This window comes from Chinchilla lanigera, unplaced genomic scaffold (genome assembly GCF_000276665.1).
Source record: "Chinchilla lanigera isolate Chin_1 unplaced genomic scaffold, ChiLan1.0 scaffold00041, whole genome shotgun sequence".
Taxonomy (NCBI): Eukaryota; Metazoa; Chordata; class Mammalia; order Rodentia; family Chinchillidae; genus Chinchilla; species Chinchilla lanigera.
In genome coordinates this window covers 15,173,402-15,193,217 of record NW_004955442.1, presented here as the reverse complement: position 1 = coordinate 15,193,217, position 19,816 = coordinate 15,173,402, and the positions used below count along the sequence as shown (strand labels likewise).

The 19,816-nt window shown below is 57.5% G+C and overlaps 2 protein-coding genes across 8 annotated transcripts in view; one reads left to right on the top strand and one right to left on the bottom strand.

The window, feature by feature from the left end:
- The window catches only part of Tsc2 (tuberous sclerosis 2), a 38,623-nt gene extending 23,761 nt beyond the window's left edge, over window positions 1–14,862 (top strand). For 2 of the 7 annotated variants that reach the window (XM_013517660.1, XM_005391468.2), the window contains exons 22-42: window positions 1,077–1,266; window positions 2,438–2,531; window positions 2,708–2,810; window positions 3,056–3,150; window positions 4,265–4,393; window positions 5,761–5,925; window positions 6,143–6,295; window positions 6,380–6,492; window positions 6,997–7,209; window positions 8,299–8,502; window positions 9,146–9,214; window positions 10,373–10,503; window positions 10,818–11,311; window positions 11,510–11,585; window positions 11,709–11,795; window positions 12,479–12,665; window positions 12,923–13,062; window positions 14,019–14,097; window positions 14,172–14,263; window positions 14,349–14,447; window positions 14,567–14,862. In XM_013517660.1, the coding sequence (XP_013373114.1) occupies window positions 1,077–1,266; window positions 2,438–2,531; window positions 2,708–2,810; window positions 3,056–3,150; window positions 4,265–4,393; window positions 5,761–5,925; window positions 6,143–6,295; window positions 6,380–6,492; window positions 6,997–7,209; window positions 8,299–8,502; window positions 9,146–9,214; window positions 10,373–10,503; window positions 10,818–11,311; window positions 11,510–11,585; window positions 11,709–11,795; window positions 12,479–12,665; window positions 12,923–13,062; window positions 14,019–14,097; window positions 14,172–14,263; window positions 14,349–14,447; window positions 14,567–14,731 (3,078 nt within the window). In that variant the 3' untranslated portion in view covers window positions 14,732–14,862. Of the gene's footprint in view, window positions 1–101; window positions 162–1,076; window positions 1,267–2,437; window positions 2,532–2,707; window positions 2,811–3,055; window positions 3,151–4,264; window positions 4,394–5,760; window positions 5,926–6,142; window positions 6,296–6,379; window positions 6,493–6,996; window positions 7,210–8,298; window positions 8,503–9,145; window positions 9,215–10,372; window positions 10,504–10,817; window positions 11,312–11,509; window positions 11,586–11,708; window positions 11,796–12,478; window positions 12,666–12,922; window positions 13,063–14,018; window positions 14,098–14,171; window positions 14,264–14,348; window positions 14,448–14,566 lie in introns of all 7 variants that reach the window. The other 5 variants (XM_013517657.1, XM_013517658.1, XM_013517661.1 and 2 more) reach the window with 5 other exon arrangements.
- The window catches only part of Pkd1 (polycystic kidney disease 1 (autosomal dominant)), a gene marked incomplete at its 5' end in the record, with an annotated part of 45,823 nt that continues 40,847 nt past the window's right edge, over window positions 14,841–19,816 (bottom strand). Inside the window, 12 exon segments of the mRNA XM_013517656.1 lie at window positions 14,841–16,309; window positions 16,403–16,708; window positions 16,781–16,915; window positions 16,987–17,277; window positions 17,376–17,550; window positions 17,703–17,828; window positions 17,950–18,094; window positions 18,283–18,395; window positions 18,666–18,805; window positions 19,150–19,344; window positions 19,413–19,615; window positions 19,692–19,810. Of these exon segments, the coding sequence (XP_013373110.1) occupies window positions 15,836–16,309; window positions 16,403–16,708; window positions 16,781–16,915; window positions 16,987–17,277; window positions 17,376–17,550; window positions 17,703–17,828; window positions 17,950–18,094; window positions 18,283–18,395; window positions 18,666–18,805; window positions 19,150–19,344; window positions 19,413–19,615; window positions 19,692–19,810 (2,422 nt within the window).

Sequence of the window (19,816 nt, the reverse complement as noted above, 5' to 3'; positions counted from 1 at the left end):
GAACAACATGCTTGGCATAGTAGGGTGGCCTGGGTGTCGCTTGGGTGGGGGACTGTGGCTGACAAGTAGCGGGTGGGGCCTAAGGCTCTTGCTTCCCACAGCATGAGATGGTTTACTGCCTGGAGCAAGGCCTCATCTACCGCTGTGCCAGCCAATGTGTGGTGGCTTTGGCCATCTGCAGTGTGGACCGCCACCACCACACACACACTGCTGCTGTCACCTTCACTGTCTCATTTAGAGCCCTAGCATCTCAGTGAGGAAACAAGTCTTTTTATGTGGGTGGCTGAAGCTCAAGCACATATAACTCAGGTCTTAAGAAATCACATACCTCATCAGGGTCCTGGTAGCTAGGAGAGGGACTTAGCCTGAGGCTTGGGCTGGCCTTTCCCCTGAGCCCAGGTTCCTGACTGTAGCACTGTTAGAAATTAATATAGAGCTCTACTTCTTTCGGGCCGAGCTGAAGTAAAAGCCCTCCACCCCATTTGGATACACCCTAGCCCCTTCTTTATGGCTCGGCCTGCTTCCACTTACATTGCCCCAAAGGGTGTTGGGTTGAAGGTTGTCTGAGCTCTGCTGGGTCTCTGGTGTTTCTGAAAGGGTACTGGCTTTATGAAAGAACTGTTCCTGGGGTGCTGAGCCCCTGAGCTGAGATCTTAACTGTCATTTTGCTGCGACCTTCTCAGAGGATAGTGCCAGAGCTGCATATGGGGTCCTGCAGCATTGCTGCATCAGGTGTCCCTCCCTTTAGCCATAAGGCCAGCCTATGGGGCTCCCAGAACCAAACAGTCCAGGGGTCCAGCATATCCTACTTCTAGGGAGGGCAGTGGGGTTGGGTTAGGAAGCCCTGTGCAGTCTGCCATGGTGGCCTCGTTGGTGGTTGGCTTTGTTACTTACGTGTTCAGAGACCTTCTTAAACCTTGCCCCTCCATCCCTGTGGAGCACCCTAGAATGAGCCAAGGGGAGACAAGACCTGGGAACAACATGCTTGGCGTAGTAGGGTGGCCTGGGTGTCGCTGTGGGTGGGGGACTGTGGCAGACAGGTAGCAGGTGGGGCCTGAGGCTCTTGCTTCCCACAGCGTGAGATGGTTTACTGCCTGGAGCAAGGCCTCATCTACCGCTGTGCCAGCCAATGTGTGGTGGCCTTGGCCATCTGCAGTGTGGAGATGCCTGATATCATGATCAAGGCGCTGCCTGTCCTGGTGGTGAAGCTCACACACATCTCTGCCACGGCCAGCATGGCTGTTCCACTTCTAGAGTTTCTGTCCAGTGAGTATGTATAGGGGAGCAAGTATGCAGGGAGCCTCCGGGTGGGGTTGGGCCTGCCTTCAGTATCCTGCGCTGATTTCCCCACCCACTGCTTACTGGCTGCCTTCCCTGGGAAGCCTAGGTCTTGGCATCTCGGCTGCCTCCTCAGGGCCTGGACATCTGCAGACTTTGTATCTTCCAACCTAGACTTAGACAAGCTGCTCCTCCCCTAGTCCCTGCATCAGAAGTATCCCCCAAAAGGAGACAGCCTCAGCCCCACCCCAACCCAGCACCCTGTCTCTGCTCCTCAGGGCACACATCACACCTTGGGTCTTTCTATGTTTTTTGAGATAGGCCTTGCTGTGTAGTTCAAGGTGGCCTTAAACTCACTGTGCAGTCCATGCTGGCCTCAAACTCGAAGCAGTCTTCCTGTCTCAGCCTCCTGAGTGTTAAGATTACAGGCATGTGCCACTATACCCGGCCCATACCTTGGGTTTTGTCAGTTCTTTCTCCTTTATTCATCCATCCCCTTGTCATCCATCTCCCAGGAGTTCAGGGTCCTTCACCTGCCCCTTCATTTCTCTCACCTGGTACATGTGTGGCCAGTAGCAGATCCTTAGGTGTTGAGACCAGAAGGGAGCTGCGTTGGCACTTGGTGGGCAGGGCCAGAGAGTAGAATGATGTGGGTCAGATAGGTTCCCTGTCACATATTCTTTTATTTTGCATACTTTGTAAAGTATGAAAAGTAGCTGGGGGTGGTAGGCATGCCTGTAATACCAGCACTCCTGGTGACTGAGGTAGGAGAATCACTATGTAGTGAGTTGAGGCCAGCCTGAACTCCATAGCAAGACCCTATCTCGAAACAGAAGGCTAGGTATGTGGCTTAACTAGAAACCCTTTGGGTTCAATTCCTAATACGAAAAAAAAAGTTTACAGCTTGCAGGTTATATAACTATAGAGGGCACTGGTGGAATTTGGTCTGGGAACTGTGGTTTGCTGGCCCCTGGAGTAGAGAAACAAAGGCCAGAGTTAGGAAGGCCACATTTGGATAGCTGTGGCCTTCTCTATCTCAGGCCAGAGCAGCCTCCCTGGCCTTTATAAATAAGGTATGGGACCTGGTGACATTGCTGGTGACTGCACCCTACCTGCAGACTGGCCTGGGTTCCCCTGAAGAGTTGTCCTTGCCCTGCAGCTCTTGCCAGGCTGCCCCATCTCTACAGGAACTTTGCTGCTGAACAGTATGCCAGTGTGTTTGCTATCTCCCTGCCGTATACCAACCCCTCCAAGTAAGTACCGGTCACCCAGGCCCTGCCCCTCCTGCTGTGGCCAGTCCTCACCTCTTGGAGCAGGAAGCCACACTAACCCTTGAGCTCTAGAGTCACTGAGCACTCTGCTCTGTGCCTCTGGATCCTGGATCCTGGATCCTGGGTGCAGACAGCACTTCCCCTTTCTTCTTTTCCAGGTTCAATCAGTACATCGTGTGCCTGGCTCATCATGTCATTGCCATGTGGTTCATTAGGTGCCGCCTGCCCTTCCGAAAAGATTTTGTGCCATTTATCACTAAGGTTAGCCCAGGAGGTAGGGAGGCCTGTATCTGTTAGAGCCAGGACCTGCTTTGTCTGGCTGGAGCAGGGCATTGGGCAGGAGGGAGGGAAGTGGGGGTTGTTTGAGGCTCTGCTGAGCCCAGCCCATTGGACTCCACTTGAGGTAGGCATGAGCCTCAGGGTGGTAACCACCTTGTCCTGGGCCTGCAGTTTTTCCCAGGCCTTGTTCACAGGCCTCCTTATAGCTTGGGTCTGCTTCACTCCAGGGTCTACGCTCCAATGTCCTCCTGTCTTTTGATGACACCCCTGAGAAGGACAGCTTCAGAGCACGAAGCACCAGCCTCAATGAGAGGCCCAAAAGGTTCGGGGCCTGGTATCCCTGCTGGGGAATGCCTGGTATCAGGTGGGGTGGGATCCCAGGCTGTGACCTCTGACCAGTGTGGTGTGTATGGGCCTGGGGCTGAGGGTGTGCTGGGGCTCATCTGCCCCTGGTTTTGAGAGACATGGTAGGGCCTTCAGGAGTCACTAATGTTCCACCTGTGTCACACTGGCCTGTCTCAATTTGCCTGGGCCACAAGTACAAGTTGCTGAGTTGGGGATCAGGATGCTGGCTGTAGGTGTCCGAGATCAGGTCTGCTATACTGTAGAACCCAGGCTTGCTCACAGCCTGGCAGGGGTAGCCTGTGGCTGTACCCTCCTTGGCCGTGGGGCCTCTTGTTAGTCCAGCCTCCAGCCTCCAGACAGGGTACCCTTTTTCCTCCAGAGCTTGCTCGTTAGGGGACATGCTCTTCTTTACTACCACAGCTGCTTGTGCTAAGTCTGAAAAGAGCTGTGCTAGACCTCTGTGTTCTTGTTTGCGTATCACTGAACGGCTATCCCGCCTGTCCCCATCTCCTGCACAGCTTTCTCAGCTCTCCCTAGGTGGGATACGGCACTTTCCAGTATGACCTGCACTTAGAAACCTTGCTCAAGCCCCCCGGGGTTAGGAGTAGAAGCTTTGCCGACAGTGGGTGGAGCCTCTTCTTTGGGGCTTTTGGGCCTCAAACTCAGAGCTTGCCTCATTCTCAGTGACCCCCAGGGCCTGGCTATCAAGAAGTCAGTGCCTCTGGTCCCAGAGCAGGGGTGCAGCCATCCACCAAGTGGGTGGGGATGCCAGGTCAGCATAGCCTGGAACCTGCCGTTCGGGCGATCCACACACATTTAAGTTGCGCTAGTATCCTTTGTTTTGGTATCATGCGTGAAACCTTACTTTTTCTCAGTCGCGTTTACAAGTTGTATTTTTATGCATTTTTGTTTTCTGTCTCTTTCCTTGCTAACTGTCCTTTGGCATGGTTCTTTTGTTCATCTCACCTGTGGGATGTCTCCATCCTGACTCTGTGGCCTGGGACCTTTCCTCCTCACCCCTCCATGGCTTGTTCTCCCCTTCCCGGGAGCTGGGCTCTCTGGGGCTTGGGGCTTCCTTCCTCACCCGGTAGTTTGAGGATAGCCAGAGCCCCCAAACAAGGCCTGAATAACTCCCCACCCGTGAAAGAATTCAAGGAGAGCTCTGCAGCCGAGGCCTTCCGGTGCCGAAGCATCAGTGTGTCTGAACATGTGGTCCGCAGGTAGCGGGGCTATGTCGGGTGGGGGGCACAGACCCTGGAGCTTGGCCCCGTGAGCACCCGGGTGGTGGTGCATGGGGCTGCTTGCATGACCTCGTCACCTGCCCACATCCTCCTTGGCAGGGGCTGGAGAAGAGCCTGCCCCCTCTCGCCCAGGAAGCTTGGTGGTAAGGGGTGGAAAGGTTGCATTCTGTCCCTGAGCCTGGAGTGAGCATGGGCTGGCTATGTAGCATCCTCACCGGCTGGCTGGGGTGGGCTGCTCAAGCAAGCCGGGAGGCCAGTGGCAGCCCCCACAGGCTTATCCCTGGAAGGCAAGGGCGTCTGCACATTAGAGCAGTGCCCATGCAGGTTGGTGGAGACACGCTCGCTCAGGTTCAGCCTTGTCACTTTCTGCAGAGTGGACTTTTCTTCTTGGACATTTTTCTAGGAAAAGTCTACTTTCTGTTATAGCTTGGAAGGAGTTGGGCTTTTGTGCAGGGCTGGAGGGTGGCGTGGGGCATCGTGGGGATGCTGGCCAGGCCCCAGCCCAGCCCGTAAGTTCTCCCTGGTGCGTCCAAATCCAGGTGCCAGTTCCTGGTTGTCAGTATCCCAGCAGCTGCCTGCCTGCAGTAACCCATGCTGCCCATGCTGCCCAGGCTGCGCTACCAGAGGGCCGCCTTCTCCCCCATCTGGAAGTCCCTCCCCAGCCTTGGCAGCCCACACTCTGACCTAGCTCTTTGCTAATGCCTCACTTGGGCTCTGGCCTCCGTGTGTGAGACTCGGTCAGGAGTTTTGGGGGAGGGTGCTCAATGAGACTCCCCTCTCAGCATTTCTAGCAAAGTCCTTATCATGAGCAAAATATTGCTCAGGGGTTGTGATACTCATACCGGAATTTAACCTGCACAAGCCCTTCCCCTGTCCCTGGGGAGTATGTGGAGCAGGACAATAGCCCTAGCTCACCTGGCTGGAGCATGAGGGTAGAAAGCTACATGTGAATCCCAGCCCCTCCATGTCCTTGATGGGAGGTGGCCCTTTGGGCAGAATGCAATCTTGTTCTGTCCCCCATGATTTCCGAGTCTGCATGACTAAGCTGTTTTGCCACAGCCATGACTAACTCTCCTGTGTGCTCGGGCAGGAGGGATGCCCTATTTTGCCAGTCTCTCATATTTCTGACCAGAGGGCCTGGGTCTCTCCCATGCAGTGCCTCCCTTTGGGATGATGTGGTCCTTGCACTTTGCAGTGCTGCAGTTCCACGGACCATCATGCCCTAGTCCTGGTGGGGTCTTTCTGAGTGAGGCCTCTCCGCCGTGCATGCATTGAGCTTTGGCCTTGGTGATAGGTGGCTTGGCTTCTGCCCAGCACCCTAATCCCGGCTGTGCCTCTCCCTTCAGCAGAATACAGACATCCCTCACCAGTGCCAGCCTTGGGTCTGCAGATGAGAACTCCATGGCCCAGGCTGATGACAACTTGAAAAATCTACACCTGGAGCTCACAGAAACATGTCTGGACATGATGGCCCGATATGTTTTCTCTAATTTCACTGCGGTCCCCAAGAGGTACGAGCTGTGCTCCACAGCTGGGGTCCAGGGGTGGCAAGTACACTTGTATAGCTGTTTTACTGTGGCCACACTGCTTCTGTTGTAATGGTGGCAAACCAGCTGTGTAGGCCTCCTTCTTGCAGGTAGCTGGGCTTCAGACACTGGTCTTTAGGACCAGAGGTGCCCTGTTTTAGAACAGCCCTGCAAGCTGAACTGGGTGTTTCTGTGCTTCCAGGTCTCCTGTAGGAGAGTTCCTCCTGGCTGGTGGCAGGACCAAAACCTGGCTGGTTGGGAATAAGCTTGTCACCGTGACGACAAGTGTTGGGGCTGGGACCCGGTCATTGCTGGGCCTAGACTCAGGCGAGCTGCAGGGTACCCCAGAGTCAAGGTGACAGCTCCTTTCCTCTGTGTGTCCTGCTGGTCTGGAGACCCAGGAGGCTGTCGTTGACGTGTAGGGAACTTGTGTCCTCAGCTCTGAGCCTGGTGTGCACATAAGACAGACAAAGGAGGCACCTGCAAAGCTGGAGTCCCAGGCTGGGCAGCAGGTATCCCGTGGGGCCCGGGACCGTGTCCGCTCCATGTCTGGTGAGCCTCAGCCCTTGCTATCTCCTTGCAGGTACCCAGCACCTCTGCTGGCCTAGTGTTCAGAAGGGCCCTGTGGAGCTAAGGAGACAGGGGTCTGCTTCAGGCTGGCCCCTTCTCAGTGACCCTGGGTGATGTCCTGTATCCTGCTATCTCAGGTGGTTGGGGGTGGGTACAGCACCCCTCAGTAGTAGAGTGAGGCTCCCTGCAGCTGAGGGGCTGCTATCATATGGATGTTCACTCTGACCCCAAGGCAAGCGCACCCCAGAGCTTTCCCTGCTGTGCTCAACTGGGGCAGCTAGGTCCTCTTCTGTCCTGGGCCTGTGGAGGCTAAGACTCTTCAAGGACCAAGTTTAGGAGGCCCAGTTGCCACAGCTCTGCCTCCTCCTGGGCATCAGCCTGGTGTCTCCAGGCTGGCCAGATGCTGGGTGGAGTAGCTAGTTCTACACTGGCAGCTTCGTACTAGGCACCTAGTGGTAACAAGCTGTCGCACCTACTACTCCATAGGGGGCCATGGCCTTCGGGTTGGTGCCCTGGATGCACCAGCCCCCCACACTACAGGTGGCCCTGCCTCTCCGGGACTGCAGACCACACCAGCCACAAAGCCTGAGCAGACTTCTGCAGGTGCCCGGGCTTTAGCACCAGAGAAGACGAACCTGGCAGCCTATGTGCCTCTGCTTACCCAGGGCTGGGCAGAAATTCTGGTCCGGAGGCCCACAGGTACTCAAGGGGCAGACAGGCTGGGCTGCCCAATGCCTGTGCTCATGCTTAGGCCTCCATAAGTTACCCACAGGCCTGTGAGTGCACACAGTAGCAAGCATAGGGCATTTGGAAGTGACCTTAAAGCTGGATCTCCAGAGGTCAAGGGCAGGCCTGTGTTGGGCAGAAGACTAAGCTAGACAGACGGCCACCGAGCTTTATTGTCCCCCTGGAGGCTGGAAGCTGAGACTAGGGCCTCCCTCCTGGGCTTGCAGATGCTGCCTTCTCCCTGTGCACTCATGTAGTCATCCCTTGTAATCTCTTCTTAGAGCACACCAGTCAGATCGGACTAGGGCCCACCCATGTGACCTCATTTTACTTGATCACCTCTTTAATGATCATATTTCCACATGCAGTCACATTCTGAGGTCTTGGATATTGGGGCTTAACTTATGAATTAGGTGGAGGATATAACTCAGGTTGGTAACAGCATCTGGTTGCTGGGTATGGTGGCACATACTTACAGTCCTAACCCTTGGGAGGCTGAGACAGGAGGTTTGTAAGTTCAAGGCTAGCATGGGCAAGTTAGCAAAAAAAGGGGGGTGGGCCTGAAGGTGTGGCTTAGTGCGGAGGCCCTGGGTTCAATCCCAGTACTGTAAAACAAAAAACACATTGGGTGGGATGGCACATTCCCTGTAAAACCAGCACTCAGGAGGCTGAGGAAGGAGGATCGAGCCTGGGCTATACAGCGAGATCCTGTCTCAGAAACCAAAATTAAATTTGTAAATAATGAGCATCTTAACCAAAAGGAAGGGAGGGAGGCCTAGAGCCCAGGAGGTCCCATGGACACTGTGGGGACCAAGTGGTAGGAGGAGAAGGGAGCAGGGCACTGGAGTGCAAGGCTATAGCAGAATGCTGCTGACCTGCGGTGCGTCCCTATTACCTGGCCTGCCTGGCCTTGGATGGATACTGACCTGGGACAGCGGCGTGCGTACTGCATCTACCCTGGACACATGCTGTTGGGACAACTTCGGGGGAGGCTGTTCTGGGAGGGCTAGGGTGATGGCTCATTGCAGGTGCAGGCCTAAGGGTTCTCACTGCCCTCCCCAGGAAACACCAGCTGGCTGATGAGCCTGGAGAATCCACTCAGCCCTTTCTCCTCGGACATCAACAACATGCCCTTGCAGGAGCTGTCCAATGCCCTCATGGCTGCCGAGCGCTTTAAGGAGCATCGGGACACTGCCTTGTACAAGTCACTGTCGGTGCCAGCAGCTGGCACAGCCAAGCCCCCTCCTCTCCCACGCTCTAATACAGGTGAGCACATAGGCCTCTGTGTGTGGCTGTGGTCCGTGTGGGGCCCTGGGCTTCCTGTTTGGCGGCCTCTGACTCCATCATCCTCAAGAGTCTTTGGGGGTAAGCCAGTGCTCTGGGCCATGGCATTTGGGAGCAGGTTCTCTTGTGCTTAAGGGACCTGTCCCTTGGAGTCTGACAACTGCTGGCTGCCACCCAGATGCTGTGGGGACAGCAGCCTCATGAACAGATGGAGGCCTGTGGAGCCATTGTCGGTTCCCTCTGTGAGGGCCCAGTGCTCAGGGCTTTAGGAGGCACTGTGGCAACCATACCTCCTGCCCAGCTTGGCATGGGATGCGTGAGCCTAGCAGCGTCTGCTCTGTGCCCCCACCTGGCCAGGTGCCATCTTCCTAGGCCATACCCTGTGGCCCTTCTCCGTGGCCACAGATGGTGCTTAGAAGCTCCATGTCCACTCATGAGGATCTGGGAAGTGCTACCTCCCAAAGGTCCACACAAGCCGCTTGGAGAGCCGGGAGCCCGTGTGCCGGCCTGGCCGCCGCTGGCCCTCCCCTCTCTCCTCTCCAGGCTCGGGGCTGTGCCTGTCCTTCTGCTCGGCCTGTGTGTAGTCTCTGCTGCTGACGTGGCCGCTCACGTGGTTCCCTTGCAGTGGCCTCTTTCTCCTCCCTGTACCAGTCCAGCTGCCAAGGACAGCTGCACAGGAGCATTTCCTGGGCAGGTATTCGTGCACCCCTTTGAGGAAGCGGTGTTTGCTGCAGAGCACCACTCGGCCTCATAGGCACTGTTTTTTCTCATTATCCCTCATCTGGTCATCCCTCCATGGCCCTCATCACCCTGGGGGAACAGGCTTCTGACTCGCATGAGGACATCTGTGCAGAATGCCTTTGCTTTGTCATGGGAGCCCCTTTTGACATGTGCCCCTTTATGTTGAGCTCTACTCCTGAGCTGTGTGAGGTCTCTCAGCCCTTAAGGGCTGGAGGTGGGATGGCCCTGAGTCTTCTTGATGGCAGCAGGCAGCTGGTGGGGTTGAGCCTGGTCCTGGGGCTCTACTGACCCTGCCCTGGCTCCCAGTAATCTGATTGGCCTTGTGAGCCCATGGGTTAGACTGTGACTGTCATCACAGGCTGGCCGTGGGTCCTGCAGACCAGCACCTGGCCCGTTGCCCTGGGCTCCTGCAGTCCCTGGTGTGGGTAGGGGCCAATCATGAGGGCAGTGTGCAGATGGGGTCTGTCTGATGTGTGTACAAGGGCTGTGCCCAGCGGGGGTGGGGGTGAGGGTGGGGGCCGCAGGCTGTGCTGATCCTCCATTGCTTCTTCTCCTCTACACCCTACCCTAAGGCTGGCACAGGAAACTCAGCTTGGCGACCTCAGCCCTCTCTCGCGCGTGCCCTGCTGCAGCCTGGCTGAGCTTTGAAGGCCTCTGCTGTCAGCGTGGCCGCTCTGTTTCTGAAGGCCTCCCTCTCTACCCTGAGTCTGCTTGCAGATGGGGTCTCTCCATCAATCTCTTCCTTTGGTCCAAAGTCCTAGAGAAACAGCCTTTTTCCTTGTCTTTGAGGGCTATTCTCAGCTGCTGTGCCCCTCCCAAGCTGAGGCCCATCTAGAGTGGGGCTACTTCTTTGTCCTGCCCTTGACTGGCTGGAGGTGCAGAGGCAGTTTCTGGTGGATGCTGGGTGGGCAGAGCTGGTACAGGAGCCATGCAAGAGATACCAGCCCCTCCATGTCCCTCCCAGCCTGCTCCATGGTGACAGTGGTAGCGGAGCTGTAGGGAGGCTCTGCAGGGCCACTGTCTCCTGTGGTAGGAATAAGGCTGGTATTCTGAGGCCGCTGAGCAGTAGGGCCCAGCTCAGTACCTAGCAGCCCCGTCTGTGTCCTCCCAGACTCCGCTGTGGTTCTGGAGGAAGGAAGTCCAGGCGAGACTCACATGCCAGGGGAGCCCCCCGAGTTGGAGGATTTCGAAGCAGCGCTAGGTACAGACAGGCGCTGCCAGCGCCCTGACACTTACAGCAGGGTGAGTGCTACAGGCAGCCTTGGAGTCAGCCCTGAGCCACCAGGAGGGTGAAGGGATAGGGGTGCAATCCCTTCCCCAAGCCTCCTAAAAATGCACGGGCCTTGCCCTGTCTCATTTGAGAGATGGCCATCTGTTCTTCCATGTCCTTCCTGCTCACAGTGTCCTGGGGTGGCCCTTGTGATGTGGCTTTTCCAGGCTTTGTAATTCTTTGCTCCTCTACTCAGCATGGGCCCAGGGAAGGTGGGAACAGCTTGGCGGGGGGAAGGGCTTTCCAAGGGACCTGCTGAACACCTTCTCTGAATGGCCTTTTGCAGTCATCCTCAGCCTCCAGCCAGGAGGAAAAGTTGTCCCAAGTGGAGGAGCTAGCTGCAGGAGGCATACCCATCGAGCGGGCTGTCTCTTCCGAGGGGGGCCGGCCCTTGGTGGACCTCTCCTTCCAGCCTTCACAGCCCCTGAGCAAGTCCAGCTCCTCTCCTGAGCTACAGACCCTGCAGGACATCCTTGGAGAACCTGGGGACAAAGCTGATGTTGGCCAGTTGAGTCCCGAGGCCAAGGCCCGATCCCAGTCAGGAATACTGGATGGAGAAGGCGCCACTTGGTCAGCTGCAGGTGAAGAGAGCCGAGGTCCAGCTCCGCCTGAGGGTCCCTTGCCATCCAGCTCCCCTCGCTCTCCCAGTGGCCTCCGCCCCCGTGGCTACACCATCTCGGACTCTGCCCCATCACGCAGGGGCAAGAGAGTGGAGAGGGATGCCTTCAGAAACAGAGCTGCCACCACCAACACTGAGAAAGTCCCAGGCATCAACCCCAGGTGGGCCTTTCCCTGCTGGCTGAGCTCTTGCACACTGCCCAGAGCTGTGGCGCCTAAGCCACCCTGGGCAGTGCAGCTAGGAGTATGTCCTGTGTCCTGCCTGTGGCTTGCGGGGGCCTGAAGGAGGTTGGCTCCTTGGCCATGGGGCTTTCCCTTGGGCCTGTGGCGAGGCCCACCCTCACCCTTGCTGCTCCTCAGCTTTGTGTTCCTGCAGCTGTACCATTCACCTTTCTTTGGGGACGAGTCCAACAAACCCATCCTGTTGCCCAATGAGGTAGGCATGTCTGCCCTCCCCCACAGGGGTGTCTGAGGCATGGGTGTGGGGTTGGCCAAGGGGGGCAGGCTGGCAGCAGGGTTGGCCAATACCCGGGCTCAGACAGATTCCATGTGTCTACAGTCCTTCGAACGGTCAGTGCAGCTGCTTGACCAGATTCCATCCTATGACACCCACAAGATTGCTGTCCTGTACGTGGGAGAAGGCCAGGTGAGGCTGCTGGCTACCCTCCTGGTTTTAGAGGTCTGGATTCTCTTCTTCTTAGGAGCCTAGTCTTGTGATGTCCTCTGAGGCCTGTTTCAGGCACCAGTCTGAGTGTCAGTGACACAGGCATGAGATGACAGGCTGACATAAAGTCGTGGGATAGGCTAGAGCAGTGGTGGCGGACATATGGCATGTGTTCTGCACTGGACTGTTTCTATCATTGATCTCTAGCATGTTTGCCTTCACTGAGCTGGAGCAACGACCGTGGGGCCCTTGTGTGCTACAGCAGTGAATACAGAGGCCCCAGGGTGAGCCAGCCCAGAGTAAGCATGCAAGGTGGAGGGAGATGGGACCATGTGGGCAGTGAGGTGGCCTTGGATGGTTCTGAGCCAGTAGTTCACTGTGATGTGCCTTGTGTTTGGCAAACATCCCTCTTGTGTGTGGAGTCTCTGGAGTTGGGTAGTGACCATCTAGGCAAGAGAGGAAGAAGCTGGGAAGCGGGTGCTGAGCTGCTGAGTTGAATGCCTTAGGAAGACAGGGCTGACTGCATTTGTAGGCTGAACAGTGGGACTGGTTGAGAAGGCAGGAGCCCACCATGGTACCTGGGAGTCCAGCCCGGATAGTTGTCCGCATGAAGTTGCCCTGCACCAAGCAGGGATGGTGACAGAGCTCCTTTGGCTCTCCCACAGAGTAGCAGCGAGCTGGCCATCCTTTCCAATGAGCATGGCTCCTATAGGTACACAGAGTTCCTGACGGGCCTGGGCAGGCTCATCGAGCTCAAGGACTGCCAGCCTGACAAGGTGTACCTGGGTGGCCTTGACGTGTGCGGTGAGGACGGCCAGTTCACCTACTGCTGGCATGACGACATCATGCAAGGTATATAGGTGTCTCTGGTGGTCCCCACAGCCTGTAATGACTGAGGTGTCCTGGGTCACAATTAGCACAGAGTCTTTGGCTCTGCCCTTGAGAGGAGGCCAGAGCTGCTTGTCAGGTGCTCCCTGCAGGCCCTCGGTCACCAGAGAAACCAAGGTGGTCCTTGGTAGAAGCACAGAGACTTGGACCCCCCTACCCCCAGCCCTAGACATCCACCCAGGGTGGTGCCCACCACCCAGCTCAGCCTGACTCCTCTGCAGCTATCTTTCACATTGCCACCCTGATGCCTACCAAGGACGTGGACAAGCACCGCTGTGACAAGAAGCGGCACCTGGGTAATGACTTTGTTTCGATCATCTACAATGACTCTGGTGAGGAATTCAAGCTTGGCACCATCAAGGTGAGTGGTGCCTCTGTCTCTGGGTGCTCAGGCCCCACCCTTGTGGATGAACAGAGACCAAGGCCACATGGAGAGGTGCCCCTGGTCTATCCTGAGGTCTCCTTCATGAGCCATAAAGCTGACATACATCCCTGTGTACTAGAAGAGGCTGTCAGTGACAGTGGCAGCAAGCTGGCCATCCTCTGCAATGATATGGTCCCAAGTCTTAACCTCTCTAAGCCTGTTTTCTCATCTAAACAGTGGCCCTTGTCAGGAGTCACTGAACATGTGCCTAGCAAGATGCACAGTGCCTAGCAAGTGTTTAGTGTCTGCTTAGAGCCACCCTTGTGGAGCTGTGGCCTTCAGCCCCTCCTGGGCCCCTCTGACCAGGCTGTTGGTATACACCAGTGTCACCCATGTCCCAGCTGAGGTCAGAGAAGAGATGGCTTAGTTATAGTGAACTTGTTACAGCTGTGGTTGGTGGGTGTCAGTTTGGGACCATGCAGTCTGGGCTAAAGTGACGGTGTTTGGGTTGACTCACAATGTACCAGAAGCCTTGGAGGACACTGGGCCAGGAAGCTAGCGGGGAATGGGTACTTGTGGGAAGGCTAGCACGGCCATCCTGGAGACATTTCCACAATAAACAAAGGGAAGAGGGGCTCCAAGAGAAGCCAAGGAAGGAGGGCGGTGCCCCACTGAGACACTGCCTGGCTCTGTCATGGTGGGAGGCAGCCTTGGATGCACATGCTGGGGAAGAGACTCTTGGGAGGAGTCAGCCTCAGGGTTGCTGCTCTGTGTTGAGCTTTGGGACCCAGGGCTCAGGCAGTATCCATGTGCCTACAACCCTTGATGTGTTTCCACCCTGGGGTCCGGGTGTGGTGGGCCATCATGGCCCGCAGGCAGGTGACAAGCGTGTGGATACACCAGTGAATCCTGAGCCCTCAGGATGGGCTCATGCCAGGTCTCTTGTCTGGCAGGGCCAGTTCAACTTTGTCCACGTGATCATCACACCTCTGGACTATGAGTGCAACCTGCTGTCCCTGCAGTGCAGGAAAGGTGAGGCCCTGGGTGGGTGGTCAGGCAGTGAGTGACAGGGCCTTGAGCCTGGTGTGAGCACTGTGTTTCCTCAGACATGGAGGGCCTGGTGGATACTAGCGTGGCCAAGATTGTGTCTGACCGCAACCTGCCCTTTGTGGCCCGCCAGATGGCCCTGCATGCAAATGTGAGTAGAGGCCAGGTTGGAGGCCCATATGGGTCTATAGCTGCCACTGGCTGGAGGACTCACTGTCCTGCCCTCTGGCCCACAGATGGCCTCACAGGTGCACCACAGCCGCTCTAACCCAACGGACATCTACCCTTCCAAGTGGATTGCTCGGCTCCGCCACATTAAGAGGCTCCGCCACCGGGTAGGGAGGAGGGGCCCCCTCAGGGATGTGTAGCTGATGGACGTCGGGGCAGCATCCAGCCTAGGCAGAGCAAGTGCCGCCTCTTCTGGGCTTGCCACTAAAGCTACCTCTCCCCCTAGATCCGGGAGGAAGCCCACTACTCAAACCCCAGCCTGCCTCTGATGCACCCCCCAGCCCATGCCAAAGCCTCAGCTCAGGCCCCACCAGAACCCACGCCCACCTACGAGACAGGCCAGCGGAAGCGTCTCATCTCCTCGGTGGATGACTTCACAGAGTTTGTGTGAGGCAGAGCACGGGCCCAGGGCTCTTCCTGGCTGCCCCCAATGATACTGGATGGTATTTTGTATAAATGAAATAAAGTGGGGCTGCTTGGTGCTGAGACAGAGGCACAGGTAGCAGTCAGACAGCTCCTTTATTTGACTTTGTCTGTTTTGGAGGGTTGGAGACAGGATTAAAGCTATAACTAGGGCCCTCAGGGGACATGTGCCCTCTCCCACCTGTGGTGCCTTGGTACTGCCCAGGCCTCCCACGCTCACCTGCCCCAACCTGGGAGCCAGCCCCCAGGAGGAGTCTTCCCCCTCCCTGCCTGGCATCCTTCACCACATGCAAGTCCCTTACCCAGACCTGACACCAGCAGGCCTGGGTGCTATCCCCAGCTCCAGGCAGGGGACAAAAACAAGGCCAAGGTGGTGAAAGGAATACCAGGGTAGAGCTGTGGCCCCAAAATTCATCTAGCACCTGCCCAAGGCCAGACTCGGATCCAAAAAGCAGATGCAGCTTCCCTGGCACCCTCACTGGCAACAGTGGGCCCAGGGCCCTGCTTTAGCTACCAGGCCCCTAAGCTCTACTGGAAAAGTGACATACAAAAATATATACATTTTAACCTCATATAAATTACTGACGGTAGACACAAAATGGGATGGTAGCTGGAGGCGAGTGTGCTACGTGGACAAGGGAAGAAGTAATAACTTAGGGGGTGAAGGATAGGAGGCGCAGCTTACCCTCCCTGAAGCCTGGTTCCTTAGCAAGGGGAGCAGGCTGCCCAGGGGTGGCACCGGGCACAGCCCTGCTGTACCTGAGGACTTGGGAAATAAATTAGCAGTCGGAGGCTGGGTACTCGCTCGTTCCAATACTGTTGTGTCCTCCCACAGGGACCTGGGAGGGGACCCTGGGTCCTGGCTGGTCACACAGCCTTTTTAAAGTGCTGAAGCCCATAGGCAGGCAGACCCACCCTGCCTGCTCTCTGGGGAACCTGTGTGTAGCCATACTGCCTAGCCTGAGGCCTTGAGGCAGAAGGTAATACTGAGCACTGTCTACGCTGGCTCCTGGGGACCAGAGCAAAGCCACAGGCCTTCCCCCAGGAAGGGGCATGACCCAGGCCTCTGGGATTAAGTGCTGCTGGGGTGGACCTTGTTCTTGGCCCACAGAGGTGTCCTTCTGGGGCCTGTAGTTAGGTCCATGCCCTGACTGGCCTGGGCGGGGTGGCTGGGCAGGACTGATTTGGGGCTTGGGGAGGGGCTGGGGCGAGGTGATGCAGGAAACTGGGTGCTCCCACAGCTTTGAAGCCTCTGCAGCCGCTGTTCCAGCTGGTAGACATCCTCTGTGGCCTGGTTGAGTCGGTCAAACTGGGTAAGCAGGGCCTCGAACACAGCATGGAGGCGGGAAGGCTCTGGCTCAGGCTCCCCCTGGGCTCCTGGGCGGCCTGGGCCTGCATTCGGTGCATCCAGCTGGCTGGAGGAGGTGGAGGGGTGCGAAGCGTCGGAGCCACCACTGGGTGGCGGTGCCTCTGGGGAAGATTTGGAAGCTCTGGACGATCGAGAGGGCAGTGGCTCCATCCCTTCAAAGCGGACTTTGTGGCGGAACTGGGGGCGGCACAGGGGCTCGGTCAGTCCGACTGCACCCTGGGCTCATGGGCCCAGAGTGTGTCCCTCTCCCCCCCACTGGGCCGTACCCACCTCCTTGACCTTGCTGAAGCCCATCCAGAGGCGTAGCCTGCGCAGGAAGAGCTCCACCATCTCGTAGTCTTGGGGTTCCCAGGCTGGGCGGTAGAGTTCGCCCCGCAGAGAGTGGTACCGCCAACGCAGAAGAACTGCACCCAGTCTGAGGGCTCCACACAGGCGCAGAGCCCAGAGTCCCATGCACAGCAGAGGGGACAGGTGCCAGGACTCGCCCAGGCACAAGGTGGGGACCCTGGCCCCGGGGCATAGCACCAGGAGGGCCTGGACCACGTTGTGGAGGGAGTCCGTGCAAGAGGAGACAAGCTGCAGAGCAGGGGCAGGAATGAGTGTGTGCCTGGGCCAAGGCCCCTCCCCCCCCCGCCCACAGCTACTTACCAGAACAGCCAACTGGGCATAGGCCACTCCAAGTATAACCAGGCCCAAAGTGGCCCCTAGGAGCTCTGGCAGGGCCTGGCACAGGGTCTTACCAAACACAGACCACTGGCGCACAAACCGCAGCTGCTGGGCGGTCTGTGGGTAAGGAACATCAGCCGCAGCTCCAGGGTCTGGCCCAGCCCTTTCCCCCCCGAACTGGCTCTCACCTTGACCAAGAGCAGGAAGAGCAGCGAAGCTGCCAGGCCACGGGCTGCAGTACTTAGCTGTGCCACCTGGTCAAAGCTGGTGAAATGGTGGGGGCGACCACGCAGGAAGCGAGTCCACTGGTGGTCGGCAGTGCCTAGCTGGGCCAGACGTACCAGTGCCGCAGCTGCTGTCAGTGTGACCAGGAGCCACTGTGCCCAGGCCCCAGGCTGCTTGGCATGTGAACAGCCCTCCCTGTGCCAGGCTCGCGCCTCAGCCACAGAGAAGTATAGTGCGAACAGCAGCAGGCACACCTGGGAAGGCGGACAGGATGAGACCTGTGGGGGCAGGGCCCAACAAGGAGGTAACCCAGGGCTGCAGAGGGGCAAGTGGTAGGAGGGCATGTGCATACCGATGTGAGCAGTGGCAGAGACAGTCCTGTGCTGAAGCGCAGCAGCACAAATGGGCGGACGCTGAGAGCTGTCAGGGCATGGCCAGTGGCAGGAAACTCGAGGCGCAGTGTGACGGCAGCGTGTAGCCCTACGGCTGGGCTGTAGCGTGTGAGCTCCACAAACACAGCACGGCTCCTATGTAGAGAGTGTGGTCAGCAGGGTAGGGCAAGGCCAAAGCGCACAGGAGAGCAGAGGCAGGACAGCTTGGGTAGGGGAGGCAGGCTGGAGAGTCCAAAGGCTGGGGTGGGGGCAGAGCCAGGAGGGAGGTCAAGGCAGGCAGCACTCACTTGCTGTCAAGCCAGTTGTGTTGCTGCAAGAAGTGCAGACGTGCGCGGCTCTCCTCCAGGCTCAGACCCAGCTCCTGCACATAGCCACCGCTGTCGTACACCGCGCAGTAACCCCAGTACCAGGTGCTGTAGGACCGGTCAGTGTTAAGGTGGTCCTAGGCTCACAAGCACCTGGGAGCCAGGTTGGAGAAAAGGTAGGGGGCTCCCCTGGAGAACCCCCCCTCCCACCTGCAGGGGTTCTTCTCACCCCAGTAGGTCAGGCACAGAGTAAGTCCATGTCTCTGAGCCGTTACGGGCTGCACTCTGCCAGCCAACGCCATAGTCGACTGTGCTGAAGCCTCCTGCAGCTGGGCACAGGTGCACCCCAGAGCTGGAAGGGTCTGGACACAGGGCTGGAACGCACAGACCCCAGGTGACCTCCCTGAGCCCTCCCAGCAACCCACACTGCGCTCTGTTTACAGACAGGTAACCGAGGCAGGAGGCAGGTAAAGTTGACATAGGCATCAGAGCTGAAACACAACGCAGCTGTAGGCTGCTATGAAAAGAGGAGGAACAAGGGTGACGGGGTCCTCCAGCTCACCTTCCTGCAGCCGCACCTGCCGCAGCCGTGGGGGCCCCAGCTCAGGGTTGGACTGGTTCCCATGGACGTAGGGCAGCAGCACGTGGGACATCCATGGCCAGAACTCATCAGACCTACCAGCAGCAGATACAGTCACACTCCAGCTCATGGCTTCCCCACCCCACCGGGGGCAGGTAACTCCACCCTAAGGCTGTCCTGTGCAGTACAGGATGCTTAGCGGGTTCTCTGATCTCTGCCCAACGTATGCCTGCAGCACCTCCTCCAGGCCTGACAACCAAAAACGTATCTAGATATTTGTAAATGTTCCCTAGGGGCTGGGATGGGCCCAACTGGATCAGTGCCACCTTGAACCAACAGATACGTGTGTCCTAGGATATTCCTACCGCGTGATGGCCAGAAAAGCTCGGCTATCCAGCTCCTGTTTGATGGCGCTCTGCAGACGGTAGGCGTGGTTGTGGTAGGAGGCATCCCCATAGTTGGCCAACAGTGTCACCAGCAGGAAAAGCATGTGTACCAAGAGGCTCTGGGAGACAATGATACCCCGGTGGTCAGCTGATTCCAGCCCACAATACAAGAGCATGGCCTTAGAATGCTGGGTAGCCAGCTGCCCCTGCCCAGGGTGTTCAGCACTAAGGAAGACTGTAAGATGCCCTCCTGTGGAAGACACAGGCCACTGAAGGCATGGCAGCTATGCTCAGGGCCCTGCAAGGCCCGGCAGAAGCAGATGTTAAGGATGATGCAAGGGAGTCAGGACAGGGGAACAGTATCCCCGCTGAGGGGCCCTGTGTGGTCACAGAATTGGGACAGGCAAGGTTCAAACATGTGCTGCCCAGGAGCTGAGAGGCGGGAAAGAGTGGCCAAGCTCACCCTCAGCATGCTGTGCAGCCTCTTGACCTTTCGAGCTTCCTCCTTTGCCAGGAAGAGAGCAAAGCCATGGGGAGGCCGCACACGGGGCACACGCTCGCTCACTGGTGTCACAGCTGGACTTTCCACCAGCATGTCATCTTCATCAGGATGCAGCCGCTTGGCCACAAGTGAGAAGTAAAGGGCTTCCAGCAGGACCTAGGACAAGGGTGACATCAGCCAGACAGCTTGAGACTAGCAGCCCCAGCCCTGCTGGCCCAACTCACCTTCAGTGGCTCCCAGCCAAGGAATGAGGCCAGGAAGCTAGAGCTGCTCGAGAGGAGCCACATGACACTCACGCTCGGGGGGAAGCTGGCACCAACCCACCCTGAGACCCCCACGGCCACCGCCACCAGGAGTAGGCTGAGGCCATGGGCCAGAGGGGCACACCAGGTAGGCATCAGTCGTTTCTGCAGACCTCCCACCAGTCCTGGGGACACAGAAGCAGCCATGTAACTAGCAGCCCAGAGGGAGGGGCTGAGGGATAGCTGGATCCTCAGATGTACCTGTTCTGGAGAGCTGGGCCAATGGGGGCTGTTCCCAGGTCAGGCCTGGGCCAGGAGGCCCACTGCCCCCAAACCTCTGCATTGCTGGTGTCTCTGTCTTCTCTCCAGGAATGCTGGACCTAGGC